Raw genomic sequence first — 13,826 nt, 5'->3', positions numbered from 1 at the left:
ATGTTTGCTGTTGTAACGCTTTGAAAAACAACAACAGTTGATTTGTATCTAAAATCATGATAATATTCAGTCATTTATCCCCCTACCCTTCCAGTACTATCTTTTCTAACTGAATTTCCACAATGTTCAATTCCCACGAGTACTTTAAGTACTTTGATTATTGTATTATAAACGTACCCGATCCAGTGAACCATGGTACCCTAGGCGAGGACTAAGAGAAGATATTTGCATCTAATGTACACTATGAATATTTGTATATGCTATATATCATATTATGCATCAATGGTTTCTTCTTTATATGACCTACACATAAGGTATCTTGGCCTCTAGTAGTGTAGTGTAGTAGATGTGTGTAATACAGAGGGCTCCTGGTACTCTTTACTATGAATATGTCCAATCCAGGGAAAGATTAGAATGAAATTCCCATAGAGACCCTTGTCGAAATAGTCAATATGTTACTTGATGATAAAGAATTACACAATTCTAACAGGACCCCAATTTACGTGATTTTGAATGCTAAATACAAACAATTCCAGAAGAACATTGTGATTATCATTGATTCTTTATATAAACGTATTTCTTCTCAATTTACTGAAACAAGGAAAACATCATTGGTTAGAAATATCAATATAATTCTTTTACCAAAAACGCACTTTCAACGAACGTCCAATACACAACAACTTCATCACTGTTTTCATTTTTTTCGTATCAGCATGAATACTTGTATTATACTGTTAAATATCTATTACATAGTCATTTCGATTACAGTCAACAGTTGATAATGTTAATCTATTTATAAAAATGCGATCAGTAATAAAACGTTTCATACAAATCACAGGTAAGCTACTCGATGATTGGAAAAACCAACCAAAACAAAAGAGGAAATAATTGAATACATATCATTTGAATTGTTGAGATTGGAAAACAAGTGCATGTGCACTTATATCATCCCTCTTTCATTATTATAAGTTAACAAATGAAAATCACGTTTTCTTAAGAAAGAAAAGAGAGGAAAGCCAACAACTGAAGAACAGAAAAAAATTATCACTGAAATAGTTGCAATTAAGATTTTATTTTTTCAATGTTGTTTTTGGAGTGGGGATGGGGATGTGGTGGAAAACTCTCATAAAATGCAGAGGCCTATTAAATCGTTTCCAAAGGTGACAGCCAAATAAAAAGTAATATAATTTGGAAGGTGAAATAGTGATTCGTGTCTTCGTACTTTTCCTCATTTTTATTTTTTTTTCTGTTAATGAATCAACATACTGTCATACTCGTTTGGGGAAAGGGTGTCAGAAAACGAGAAAGCCGGGCAAAGAGAATGATACCCACAAGCGCTTGTTTAAATAACAAGTTATTATGATTTTAAATATACGCACCGTATGCATATTAAATTATAACTTATTGCGTATATCAAAGGACGGACTATTAAGATAACTTTCCATTATCTCAGTAATTCCTGCTGTCCTTATTTATAATACAATAAACCTCTTAATTTTACAAAATTTTGACCACCTTCAAATATCAACTATACGTACAGTACTTTGTACGTTCCGTTCCATTTTCCGTTCTGCGTTTTAGTAACACCCGATGATTTTTCCGCTTACTTCCAAACCACACGATCTATTTCCAACCCAAAGAGTCTTTATAACAACTGTAGTAGTGGATTCAAAACGTCTCACAAAAATGTGCTTGCTATTGCAGTACAAGAACACTTAAGGAAATATCTGATATTGTGCCGGTATTTTGACAGAAGCGCAGGTGGGTGCTGAGGAGCCCCTGAATACATATACATATTATCAATCTCTACCCACTGCCCTTTCAAAAGATGAAATTCTTCAAAACCATGTCAGAGTTTTAAACATAGTTAATATCCCAGTCATGGGTGAAATAAATATGAGTTACCGAAACTATACTGAATTTCTAAACTACATAAAAACACTTACAAATAAAGATACATTGCTGGATCCAGTAAGTGCTCTACGAAGCCCGTATCTTTGCTCCTCACAAAAATATTAACAGCTGTGAAATAGAAACTTCAAACTTACTGTGCGACTACATATACCACAAGTGGTGTATATCAAATGTGGATTCTGAGAAATTTTAAAGAACTTTTTGTAAACTTGAAATTGCTAATCTTTCCTCAAATCAATAACATGAAAAACGCATGACTTTTCAACACTTTACGCGATCATTCCTTATATATATGTATAAGTTTTATATATATATATATATATATATATATATATATATATATATATATATATGAAGTCTCTTTTTTTCTAAGTATAAAATATTTTTAAAAAACACTCTAAAGACTTTGTAGAAGTATCTCAACCGTGTTACCGGTCTTCTTCAGTCGCGTTTATTTCCTATAGCTACGTAACGCACGAATACATACACGGAAGTACTATGACGTCACAGTATGTATTATAAAATTGAAAAGTGACGTCAAAGTTGATATTGCGAGAAAAACATTTGAGATAAGTAAGAGTCTATTAATAAATTGAACAATACTTTCCCGACCTCGTGGACACATCCTATAATATGACTATGCGTACAATTAAATATTTGGTAAGTAATGTAACGGAATTTTAGAAATGTTTGTTCACAAAGCAGTCAACTTCTGGTCTAAGTGAATATAAACAAGAAATATTAAAGTAAGTAGTTAATCGTAAATACAGCAATATTATTTATAATAAGTTACTATAACACGTTATATATATAGCAATATTACATTATCACTTACACATGGTGTTTATATCTCTCAACTGATTCGATATGTATAAGCTTTTTCTGCGTATGGTCAGTTTTTAAATCGAGGCAAGCTACTGACAAACAAGCTGATGGCACGGGGGTTTCAACAATCCCGTTTAAAGTCAGCATTTTGTAAATTCTATGGTCGTTATAACGATCTAGTTTGCCAATACAACCTATCATTGGGGCAAATGCTGTCTGACGTGTTTCATACCAGTTGTTAGACAGTTCTTGGCACACTGATTTTGACTAAGGATTACTCCGTTTACCTGATCAAGATATAGGGCTCACGACGTGTATTGTAGTTTGACAGGGGATGCTTACTCCCCCTAGGCACCCGATTCCACCCCTTGTGTGTTCAGGGGTCCGTGTGTTTGCCCAAATAACTATTTTGCATTGCTTAAAGGAGTTTTGAGATTTACCACTGTTCGTTATCTTCAGTTTTCATACTGATTTTGACTGTGGATTCCTTAGTTAACTGATCATGATATAGCGCTCACGTCAGTTGCGATCGGTCAATTGGTGATGCACACTCCTCCACAACTGTTCTCACCTCTGGTGTGTCCAGAGGTCCGTGTTTATCGTACGCTTATGTTGTATTCTTGATAATAAGTATGAAATTGATCACCGTTCTTTGACTTTACTTCATTTAACATTTCACGTTGAAGAAAGGTGTTTTTAGAACTTTTAGATTACATTTAAACAATTTTTAATCCTCTTACAGTCTTGATATTTCAAAAAAATGTTAATACGAATGACTTTATAGAAGAAATCTCCGTAGATTAACAATGAACAGAACCAACGATTCGCTCTTTATCTAAAGGCTTATATATATATATATATATATATATATATATATATATATATATATATATATATATCAGTATAAAAGGGCCTTCAGAGTGCACGATTTCTCATCGGTAGGGATGTCTTTCAGTCACAGTTATTATATAAAACCCTAATTAGAGCAAGTCTAACGATAATGCCAACTGCATTTGAAAAATATCACTTTAAGTGGGCAACTGGTCACACCGGAAACTTGTTTACACAGGCTTTATCCGGATAAGATTGGGGCATGGGGAGTCTGCCCCAAGAGTAAACGATCACCTTCAATGAGTACGTATGCCCTATGTATGCCCTAGAGCCAGACTCTTGGAGGAGATTTTAATCGCTATAAAGTTTCATTCATTTATTTTACATTTCTAATTGTTTAAGTACAATAAGGTGAGATATATATCAAAATTTGATTCGTTACATATGATAATTGAAAATATTTCCCTTTGAAAAAAATCATGTGGTTGTTAACATGGTTGATAGGGGATGATTGCTCATCATAGACATCTAATGTCATCTCTGGTATGCCCAGCTATTGTTTGCTCTACTCTTAATTTTGTATTCTTTACTATCATTTAACACTTTTTATTTTTATTTTTATCAGTTGTATTGATGTACTCTTGATCTGTTAGACTGCATTATGTTTTCTCAATTATTCCAACCATTGCTGTTAGTAATATAAAACATTCTCTTCTTGAATTATAAATTTAACATTACGTATTCCTTTTCAGTGAATATCCCACGTAGTGTATTTGGAGAACGTCAGGATACAAAAGTCCGTTTGTGCAGTTTTCTAAAGACAGCAATACAGGAACAAGAGGTCTCAAATCGATGGATTTATAACAGTCTTCTTGGATCGTTTATGATCGGAGAGAATTCACCTATATCCAAAGGTAATAAGAATTACAGAAAATTATTATTTCAAGTTACCTTTGATGAATATATATTCATGGAAGATTGGAAGTATACTGTGTCTGTTCTGTCTGTTTCTCTGTTAGCCTGTTTGAAACTTTAACCTTGGTTATAACTTTAAAATGGAATAGGGCCCTCATATTTCATCATGGAAGCATCTGATTCGAATTATGATTTCTCCATCGGAAGAGTTATACTGGTTTTCAATTCCTTTATGAAAGGTGAAGATAACGAACAGTGATAACTCCTATAATCAATACAAAATACATAGTTGGGCAAACACGGACCCCTGGATACACCAGAGGTGGGATCAGGTACCTAGGAGGAGTAAGCATCCCATGTCAACCGGTCACACCCGCCGTGAGCCTTATCTCCTGATCAGGTAAACGGTGTTATCCGTAGTCAAAATCAGTGTGCCAAGAACGGCTTAACCCTCGGTATGAAACATGTCAAACAGCATTTGACGCAATGATAGGTTATATTGACGAACTAGATCATTATAACGACCATAGAATTTGCGAAATGCTGACTTCAATCAAGACTGTTGAAACCCCTGTACCATCAACTTGTTTATCAGTAGCTTGCCTTGATTTGAAAAAAACAACAACTGACTATACGCTAAACAAGCTCTTGCGTGTCGAATCAGCTGAGTGATATAAACACCATATGCAGGTGATAATGGAATATTGCTACATAAATATAGGACGTTGACGATGTAGAAACTAAAATGATCTTATGTGTCATAAAGTTGATTTGTTAGTTTGCCGTTAGTATCTACTTTCAATAAATAATCTAACTCATATAAGCAATACAATGTACTTTTTCTCCATTTCTGAAAGATTGGCACATTGCCAAGTTTTGAGAATTGCCTACCCTTTGATGTATTGAATGTTTGATCCCACCTCTGGTGTGTCCAGGGGTCCTTGTTTGCCCAACTATCTATTTTGTATTGCTTATAGGAGTTATGAGATTGATTACTGTTCGTTATCTGCACCTTGCATTATGGCTTATGTCATTTTGGAAGGTATTGTTAGTTGTAACTATTGAATTCATTTCATGATGTACAACTTTGCTTTTTTTAATAACACTGTTCGTTATCTTGCATAAATGTACACAACATTTTTAATATTTTTTATTAAAAAAGGCATTATCTAAACCCTAGTATCTCATTTGCTTTTTGAAAGCCAGGCTCAATAAAATGCTTTAATGATGTTTAGTAGTCTATTTCGACATAAGGGTAAAAAATTAATTCCTAGCCTGCTCTTGAAAGATTTTACCCTTCAAATATGTACCTTTTCTTCATTTCTTAGAAATTGGCAAAATGCCATATTTTAAGAGTTATCTGCCCTTTGATATGTTGCATGTATGATTATGACTTATATCAATGTTGGAAGGCTATTGTCTGCTGTTGTTATGTAATTCATTTCATGATGTTTAAATTTAATTTTGGTTTAAAAATATAGATATACACATAACCCTTTTCTAGATTTTTTTAAAACATGCATTATTTAATTCCCGATATTTCATTTGATTTTTAAATGCCAAGCTCTTTACTATGTTTTAATGATGTTTAGTAGTCCATTTTGATAGTAGTAAGAAAATTAAATATTTCCTAGCTTGGTCTTGGAAGATTTGACCTTTCCAATTTGTACTTGTTCTTCATATCTGAAAAAATGGCAATGTGCCAATTCTTAGGAGTTGTCTGTCCTTTGATGTGTTTTATCTTTGGTTATTATTTTTGCAGTTTGTGGAAGAGGAGTGTCTATTGTAACTTTGAAATACTTTTGAAAAAAAGTAAATTTAATTCTTTACTGAAATAAATTACATTTGATTTTAAATCCCTCTTCTGGATTTTTACATATAATATTGATGTAAATATGCAAAATACAGATTGCGCTGTATATGGCGGCCATGTTGAAAATAGCAATTTTGGGGGAGTATTTTTCAGTTACTATTTTGGATGTCTACCTACCCACCAATTTTCATCAAGTTGTGGTAACCTACTATTTAAACAGTATTGCATGTTTCTTTTTTTTGCTGGACAGGCTTTTAAAATAAAATTTCTTTACCAATTAGTATAATCTGATATATGATACTCATTTTAAAAATTCTACCAGTTTTTTACCCCATAAATTTGCCTCGTGTAAATTTTATGCCACTAGTATTCCTCTTTGTACAAAGAGTCTGAAAATGTAAAACACCACAACATTAGGCTCATTGGGTCAAGCAAGCGACATGGGCATTTCTTTCTTTTTTTAAAGACAATTTCTAAAAGATGCACGGTGAAGATAACGAACAGTGATCAATCTCATAAATTCCTACTGAACATACTGGTATGCAACACGATTTTGTTCGCTACATGACAACATGTCGCAAGCCTTACCTTAAATCGAAAATTAATAGAAATACAATCCAATGTCAGCAAGATAATTCACACAATTCAAAACTCCTACATCCAGACAGGATTTGTAATCGTCATATTACCGATCATAATACAGTACAAGTCCAAGTGAAACTCCACGCTTATGGTAGTAAAGGTATAACAGCCAAGTTTCATATCTAGTAAATAGATGGTGGACTTTTTGTAATCTTGGTATCGTTTTGAAAGATGCATCAAATAAAGATAATCCAATAGAGGAATTTCCATAATGTTGTAAACTGCTTGATTTATTTCACCTAGAATTTGACATTGACATATATGGAAAGAGCACATCTTATTGAAATATTTTTTAAAGAAATTATAATTTCCCACATATCTCTTGGTAAAACTTTGCATAAGCTTTTTCTTGATGAAATAAAATTAATCATTTGCTGTACACATTTTCAGAAAACTAGATGAATCACTGTTAGTTATCTTCACATTTCATTTTTCATATTTTTGTAAAAGGCAAATTACACTTCAAAAAGTTTCAATTGCGATAAGGTCCGCTTCTTACTAATTATATGAATTTCATTTCCCCCAACTCCATCATCATTTAACAATAAAAATTGATGTAGACTAAAATCCTTCAACAAGGGACCCGTCCGCCAGGATCAAGATATAGGGCCCACTGCGGGTGTGATCGGTCGATAGAGGATGCTTACTCCCCCTAAACGCCCGAGCCAACGTCTGATATATACAGGGCGCCGTGTTTGCCCAACTATTAATTTTGTATTCCTTATAGGCATTATGAGATTGATCACTGTTCGTTATGTTCCAACTTTACACATGTGGAACATTAAGACCATTTCACTAGTTTTATACATTTACATTGGTTCGCACCTGACATTTGAAGCAATGTCAAATTCTTTGGAAGTGTTTTTTTTTTTATTTCTAAGTTGAAAGAGAATTAGAAATTCAAAAGAAAACATTGGGTCGCAGTGATTGTTATTGAGCTACAGTGTTCTAAAGATGACGTGTTTGCACTTAAAATCTATTCAATTAAACTTGATCTGTATGTTGGTTTCAATACAATATCAGCAACACAAATCAATCACTACATAAAATAGATACATACTCATGTTTTCTAACAATACAGATGGAAAAAGTTTAATACAAGTAATGGGAAAAAAATAACGATCTTTTTGCACTTGATATACGAAAATAATCATGATACCTTTGAGAGTTAAAAATAATATTAGGAGTAATATCAATTTCTAAAATTTCAAATAATTTTCAAGATCTTGTTTTAAAATTTCAAATGGAAATAGAAAAGGTGAGGATTGGAGACGAATTTTTTTTAATTATTGGCGAAAATATTGAATTTAGATTAAATTAATTTAAACATTTTTTAAAAATTGTGTTCTATTTGGAGAAAATATCAAACAATAAATTTCAACATTTAATCTTTTTTCTAGTCTCAGCTACTCGTATCATGAATTATAAAACTGAAATCCACGTATAGCAGTATAAAAATAGCAAATATATCAGATGAAACAGAAACTGTAATATCACGCAGATTTAGAACGTTTTGATTAATCAATCCTTCCGCCACAATATATAGTCCCTGCAAACTCTTTCAAAATTTCAATTGGCACAATTTTTTTCCGAACTGGATAGGGTTTAGTAATGATGTGTAAAATGTTTGCACATTTGGGGTCAGTATTGAACCAGTAAATACTTTATTGTAGCATCCTGCACAGTTGTGTTCAAAAGCTCAGAAGCTAACTTCCTTAATGAATTGTAGATATTTCATCGCCTATTGTTGATGCTTACGAAGTACGTACGTGGGGATTTCCTTGATGATTTGCATGGAGCTTTAGGGGATGAATTCAAAAATGTTAAGTTAGATCATAGCCACTTTTAAAGATCAATGATAAGTAAATGCCGGAGGCTAAAGTACAAGTTCTTGCACTCAAAGCAATGAGGAATTAATTAGTTGTGTAGGTCATGTCAATCCATCCCCGACTTTTTTTTAAGAAGAGTTGTAGAAAAAAAAATTAAGAATAGCTTTAACGCAAGAATTATAAAGTTATGTTTGGTCCTTTTACAAAGTTTGTTTCGCTGAATTAATGTAATGACATATTTTGAAAAACATGATCAATTTTAAAAGCGTATAATGTGTTCGAATAGTACATCACAATTGAGGTAAGGTGTCAACTTACCTGTATCTATATGTACATGTATGTAGACATAAATAATTGTGCTTTTATTGTTACAGAGACACAGCTTACGTTTATGTAAAATTTATACGGTACAAATCTTGATGCACCAGATGCGCATTTCGACAAATAATTTATCTTCAGTGATGCTCAACCGAATTTTTTGAAATCCGAAATAATAAACATGTAAGAGCTATTTTAGGGAAAAACAAAGTGCCCCAAAAAAACTGGAGTCAAATTTGTCTAAGGATAAGAGCTATGTATGAGGGAAATAATCCTTAATTTTGAAATGAATTTCTAAATTTTATTACAGCACTTAAATATACATCCGTATTTTCAAGCTAGTAACGAAGTACTTAGCTCCTGGGCTGTAGAGACCTTCCGGGACTAACAGTCCTCCAGCAGAGGCCTCAACCCAGGGCTCGCAATGTAAAACTTATACGGTACCCATTTTGATGCACCAGATGCGCATTTCGACCAATAATGTCTCGTCAGTGATGTTCAACCGAAATTTTGAAAATCCGAAATAATAAACTTGTAAGAGGTATTTTAGAGAAAAAGAAAGTGCCAAAAACCTGGAGTCAAATTCGTCTAAGGATAAGAACTCTGCATGCATAACTTTGACACTTTAGGGTACCACTCTTACTTCTTTTTTAGCTCACCTGAGCTGAACGTTCAAGTGAGCTTTTCTGATTGCCTGTTGGCCGTCGTCTGTTCGTCTATCTATCTGCCTGTCTGTCTGTCTCTAAACTTTTTACATTTTCGACTTCTTCTCCAGAACCACTTGGCCAATTTCAAACAAACTTGGCCAATAGTATCTTTGGGTGAAGGGCTTACAAGTTTGTTCAAATGAAGGGTCCTTTCAAAGGCGAGATAATCACAAAAATGCAAAAATAGCGTGAGGTCATTAAAAAATCTTTTTCTCACAAACCACTGGGCCAGAAGAGCTGAAACTTACATGAAAGCTTCCTGATATAGTTCAAATTCAAGTTTATTAAAATCATGGTCTCCGGGGATTGGATGGGTACAGTAGGGCAAATTTTACATACGAACATATAGGACAAGTCTTTAAAAATCTTCCCAAAAACCACTTAGCCAGAAAAACTGAAATTTATATGAAAGCTTCCTCATATAGTGCAGGTTCAATTTTGTTCTATTCATGGCCTCCATAGGTCGGATGGGGCCACAATAGGGGATCAATATTATACATAGAAATATATCGGAAACATTTTTTAAAATCTTCTAAAGAACCACTGAGATTTACATGAAAGCGTTCTGACATAGTGCAAATTCAAGTTTGTTCAAATTATGACCCCGGGGGTAAAATGGGGCCACAAGGGGGGATCAAATATTTTGCATACAAATAAATGGGGAAAATCCTTAAAAGAAATTCTTCTCAAGAACAACTGAGCTAGAAAAGCTGATATTTACATGACAGCTTGCTAACATAGTTCAAATTTAAGTTTGTTCAAATCATGGCCTCCGGGGGTATGATGGGGCCACAATAGGGCATCGGACTTTTACATACAAATATATAGGGGAAATCTTTAAAAAAATTCTTCTTAAGAACCACTGAGCCAAAAATTCTTATATTTACCTGAAAGCTTCCTAACATAGTGCAGATTTAAGTTTGTTCAAATCATGGCCTCCGGGGGTGTGATGGGGCAACAATAGGAGATCAGACTTTTACATACAAATATATAAGGAAAATCTTTAAAAATCTTCTTCTTAAGAACCACTTAGCCAGGAAAGCTTATGTTTACAAGAAAGCTTTCTGACCTAATGCAGATTTAAGTTTATTCAAATCATGGTCCCAGGATGTAGGATGGGGCCACAAGGGGGTCAATGTTTTGCATAGAAATATATAGGGAATACCTTTAAAAATATTCTTCTCGAGAACCACTGAGCCAGAAAAGCTGATATTTAGATGAAAACTTTCTTACATAGTGTAGATTCAGGTTTGTTCAAATCATGGTCCCCGGGGGTAGGATGGGGTCACAAGGGAGATCAATATTTTGCATACAAATATATAGGGAAAATCTTTTAAAATTTACCCAAGAACCACTCTACCAGAAAAGCTGATATTTACATGAAATCTTTCTGACATAGTGCAGATTTAATTTTATTCAAATCACGGCCCGGGGGGTATGATGGGGCCACAAGGGGGATAAAAATATTCTTTTTTAAGAACCAATGGGGCAGAAGAGCTGAGATTTACATGAAAGCTTTCTGACACGGTGTTGATTCCAGTTTGTTCAAATCATGTCCCCTGGGGTTAGGTTGGGGTCACAATAGAGGATGGAAGTTTTAAATACAAATATATAGGAAAAATCTATAGAAATCTTCTTCTTAAGAACCACTGGGCCAAAGAAGTTGACATTTACAAGAAAGCTTTCTGCCATAGTGTAGATTGAAGTTTGTAAAAAAAAATCACGGCCTCCAGGGGTAGTTTGGGTCACAATAGGGACTAAGGTTTTACATGAAAATATATATATGGAGTCTTCAGATATGAACCAAGGTCATTCAGGTGAGCGATGTGGCCCATGGTCCATGGTCCTCTTGTTTGAAAATTATTCTCATTCCCAGAAACACCTGCTGCAAATCTACATAAATCAACTCCAATATGTACTTTCGGTACTTTAATTAAATATTTTTTTGAGTTTTAAAAAAAGAAAATTCGACATGCCTCTTTCGTATAGATTTCTTTTGAATTACATCGAATACAATTGTTTGATTTCATATCAGTAGACACATTTTGAATGAACATTAATTACAAAGTAATATTTTTCAAAATGTCATTTACAGTTACCTATCATTGCGTATTTCAAATTGAGTGTCCAGATTTTCTTATAAATCGGGTCCTTTCCAAATAAATACATATTAATCATAGTGTAATTTAAAGTAAGTATAGAAACTAAGGAAAACAAAGACACCGTAGCATTATCACACATAAAAGCTAACTTATGCACATGGGCGCTTCTCCGTCGTCTGTGTTTTTTGAAGTATCTCTGATGACATCAACGTGTTATTTTCGTATAAATAAATCTCACATTTTGTGTGCCCAGGGTCCGTGTCTGTCCTACTCTTAATGTTGTAGTGTTTATAGGAATTAGGAAATGCGTTTGTCCTATACCTGCTCTTAATTGTGTATTCTTTATAGGAGGTATGAGATGATCACTGTTCGTTATCTGGAACGTTTCAGTACAGGTAGAGATTTAAATAATTTAGAGTTTAAAGATTAATATTCATGACCTAGCATATTTTCCCTAGTTCTGGAGGGTTACAATTTTAACTTTCACATTTGTCCTTATGTGGGTTTTTGGCTCGAAATATAATAGATCTTCCTTGAGCACACAAGAATGAACAGTTTGAATCAACAATGTTTTGTATTTGTTTTAATATGTTTTGCATTTTTTTTATCAAATACAAAATATGCATTTCTGTTATTCAAATATTTGTTCACGTTTGTTTAATATTTTCCAAGAATACACATTCGATGTTATTTATAACAATAGAATCGTCAATCATGTATGACAATTATGCCTAAAAATTATTAGCACATGTATGGTATATATTGCAGGCGAGTATTAATATCACACCCCTCGGATGATGGATTCATTAATCATATACAACCATCTATTTCAGATGTGCTATCCTGTATAACGTCTATGAAGAAATGGAGTATTCTCGTTGTTATTTTGATGTCAGTTGACTACAAACTGGACGCACACAAACACTGGAAAGAGGATTTGATCAACATCATAAAAGCATTCCCAGTATTGCAAAGCGAGGATGTTGAGGAAGATGATGTTCTTATAGAGGATTTAATGAAGGACAAAGTACTGGGAGTAGACGAGATAAACAACGTGATATTTGTATCCGATGATGTCCGCCATCTTGTAATGAGCTTCTTTGTCAAATTTTGTCTTCAAACTGATGATGATTATAAAAACTACCTCAATCTGTCGTCTGTGGACTCGTTAATGGAGTATTCCCGTAACTGGCTGTATATACCAAAAGAAGGAGAACGACACATGTATATACCGGAGGAGATGGAAGAGTTGTTTATCAGGAGACTGGGGATAGACGCTATACTACACGTCATGGTAGAGAAGGAAAACTACTTGAAGTTGAAAAAAAGGAGAGATACTGTTTCTGCAGTTTGTAAGTGTATGCTGATTTAAAAATATTTTCATAATGAACTTATTATGTCTTATCTTGTGAATCATGTTACCTTTTTATTTTCCCCAGAGAAGGCCATGAGAAAAAGCAAATGAAAGGTGAAGATAATGATGAATATCATTGCTTTGGCAGATTTGTTATACTAGTATATGAAGTAATATCACCATTATACATTATCCACATAACAATCGTAACCTATAAATGTCTATAACGTTTAGCGCCACCAGATAACTGAAAAATTGTTGAGTGTGGCGGAAAACAACAACAATCAATCAATCAATCTATAATGTTTGGTACGTTTCATGTGTCTATATAATTTTACGATTACAGTGACTTTAATACTTTCTTTAATTTGGAAATGTGTGTGACTTGAGAAAACCACTCTCTATATAGGTATATGTAATATATCGTATGAAATTGATCACTGTTCGTTATCTACATGTCATGGTAATCTAAATATTCGCTATATCAATATTTAAAAAATACAAAATATGCTAAATAATCTTTGAAAGAAGTTTCTGGCAAGAAATCAATGATATCCAAATGATGCAGAAGAAGTA

At 33.5% G+C, this 13,826-nt stretch overlaps 1 protein-coding gene across 2 annotated transcripts in view; it reads left to right on the top strand.

Moving 5' to 3' along the window:
* LOC130052910 (uncharacterized) overlaps positions 1-13,826 on the top strand; it is an 82,540-nt gene that overhangs the window by 42,296 nt on the left and 26,418 nt on the right. For both annotated transcript variants that reach the window (XM_056159114.1, XM_056159115.1), the window contains exons 7-8: positions 4,323-4,484; positions 12,730-13,248. In XM_056159114.1, the coding sequence (XP_056015089.1) occupies positions 4,323-4,484; positions 12,730-13,248 (681 nt within the window). The remainder of the gene's footprint in view (positions 1-4,322; positions 4,485-12,729; positions 13,249-13,826) is intronic.

This window comes from Ostrea edulis, chromosome 3 (genome assembly GCF_947568905.1).
Source record: "Ostrea edulis chromosome 3, xbOstEdul1.1, whole genome shotgun sequence".
Taxonomy (NCBI): domain Eukaryota; kingdom Metazoa; phylum Mollusca; class Bivalvia; order Ostreida; family Ostreidae; genus Ostrea; species Ostrea edulis.
This window is presented reverse-complemented; position numbering and strand designations above follow the sequence as displayed.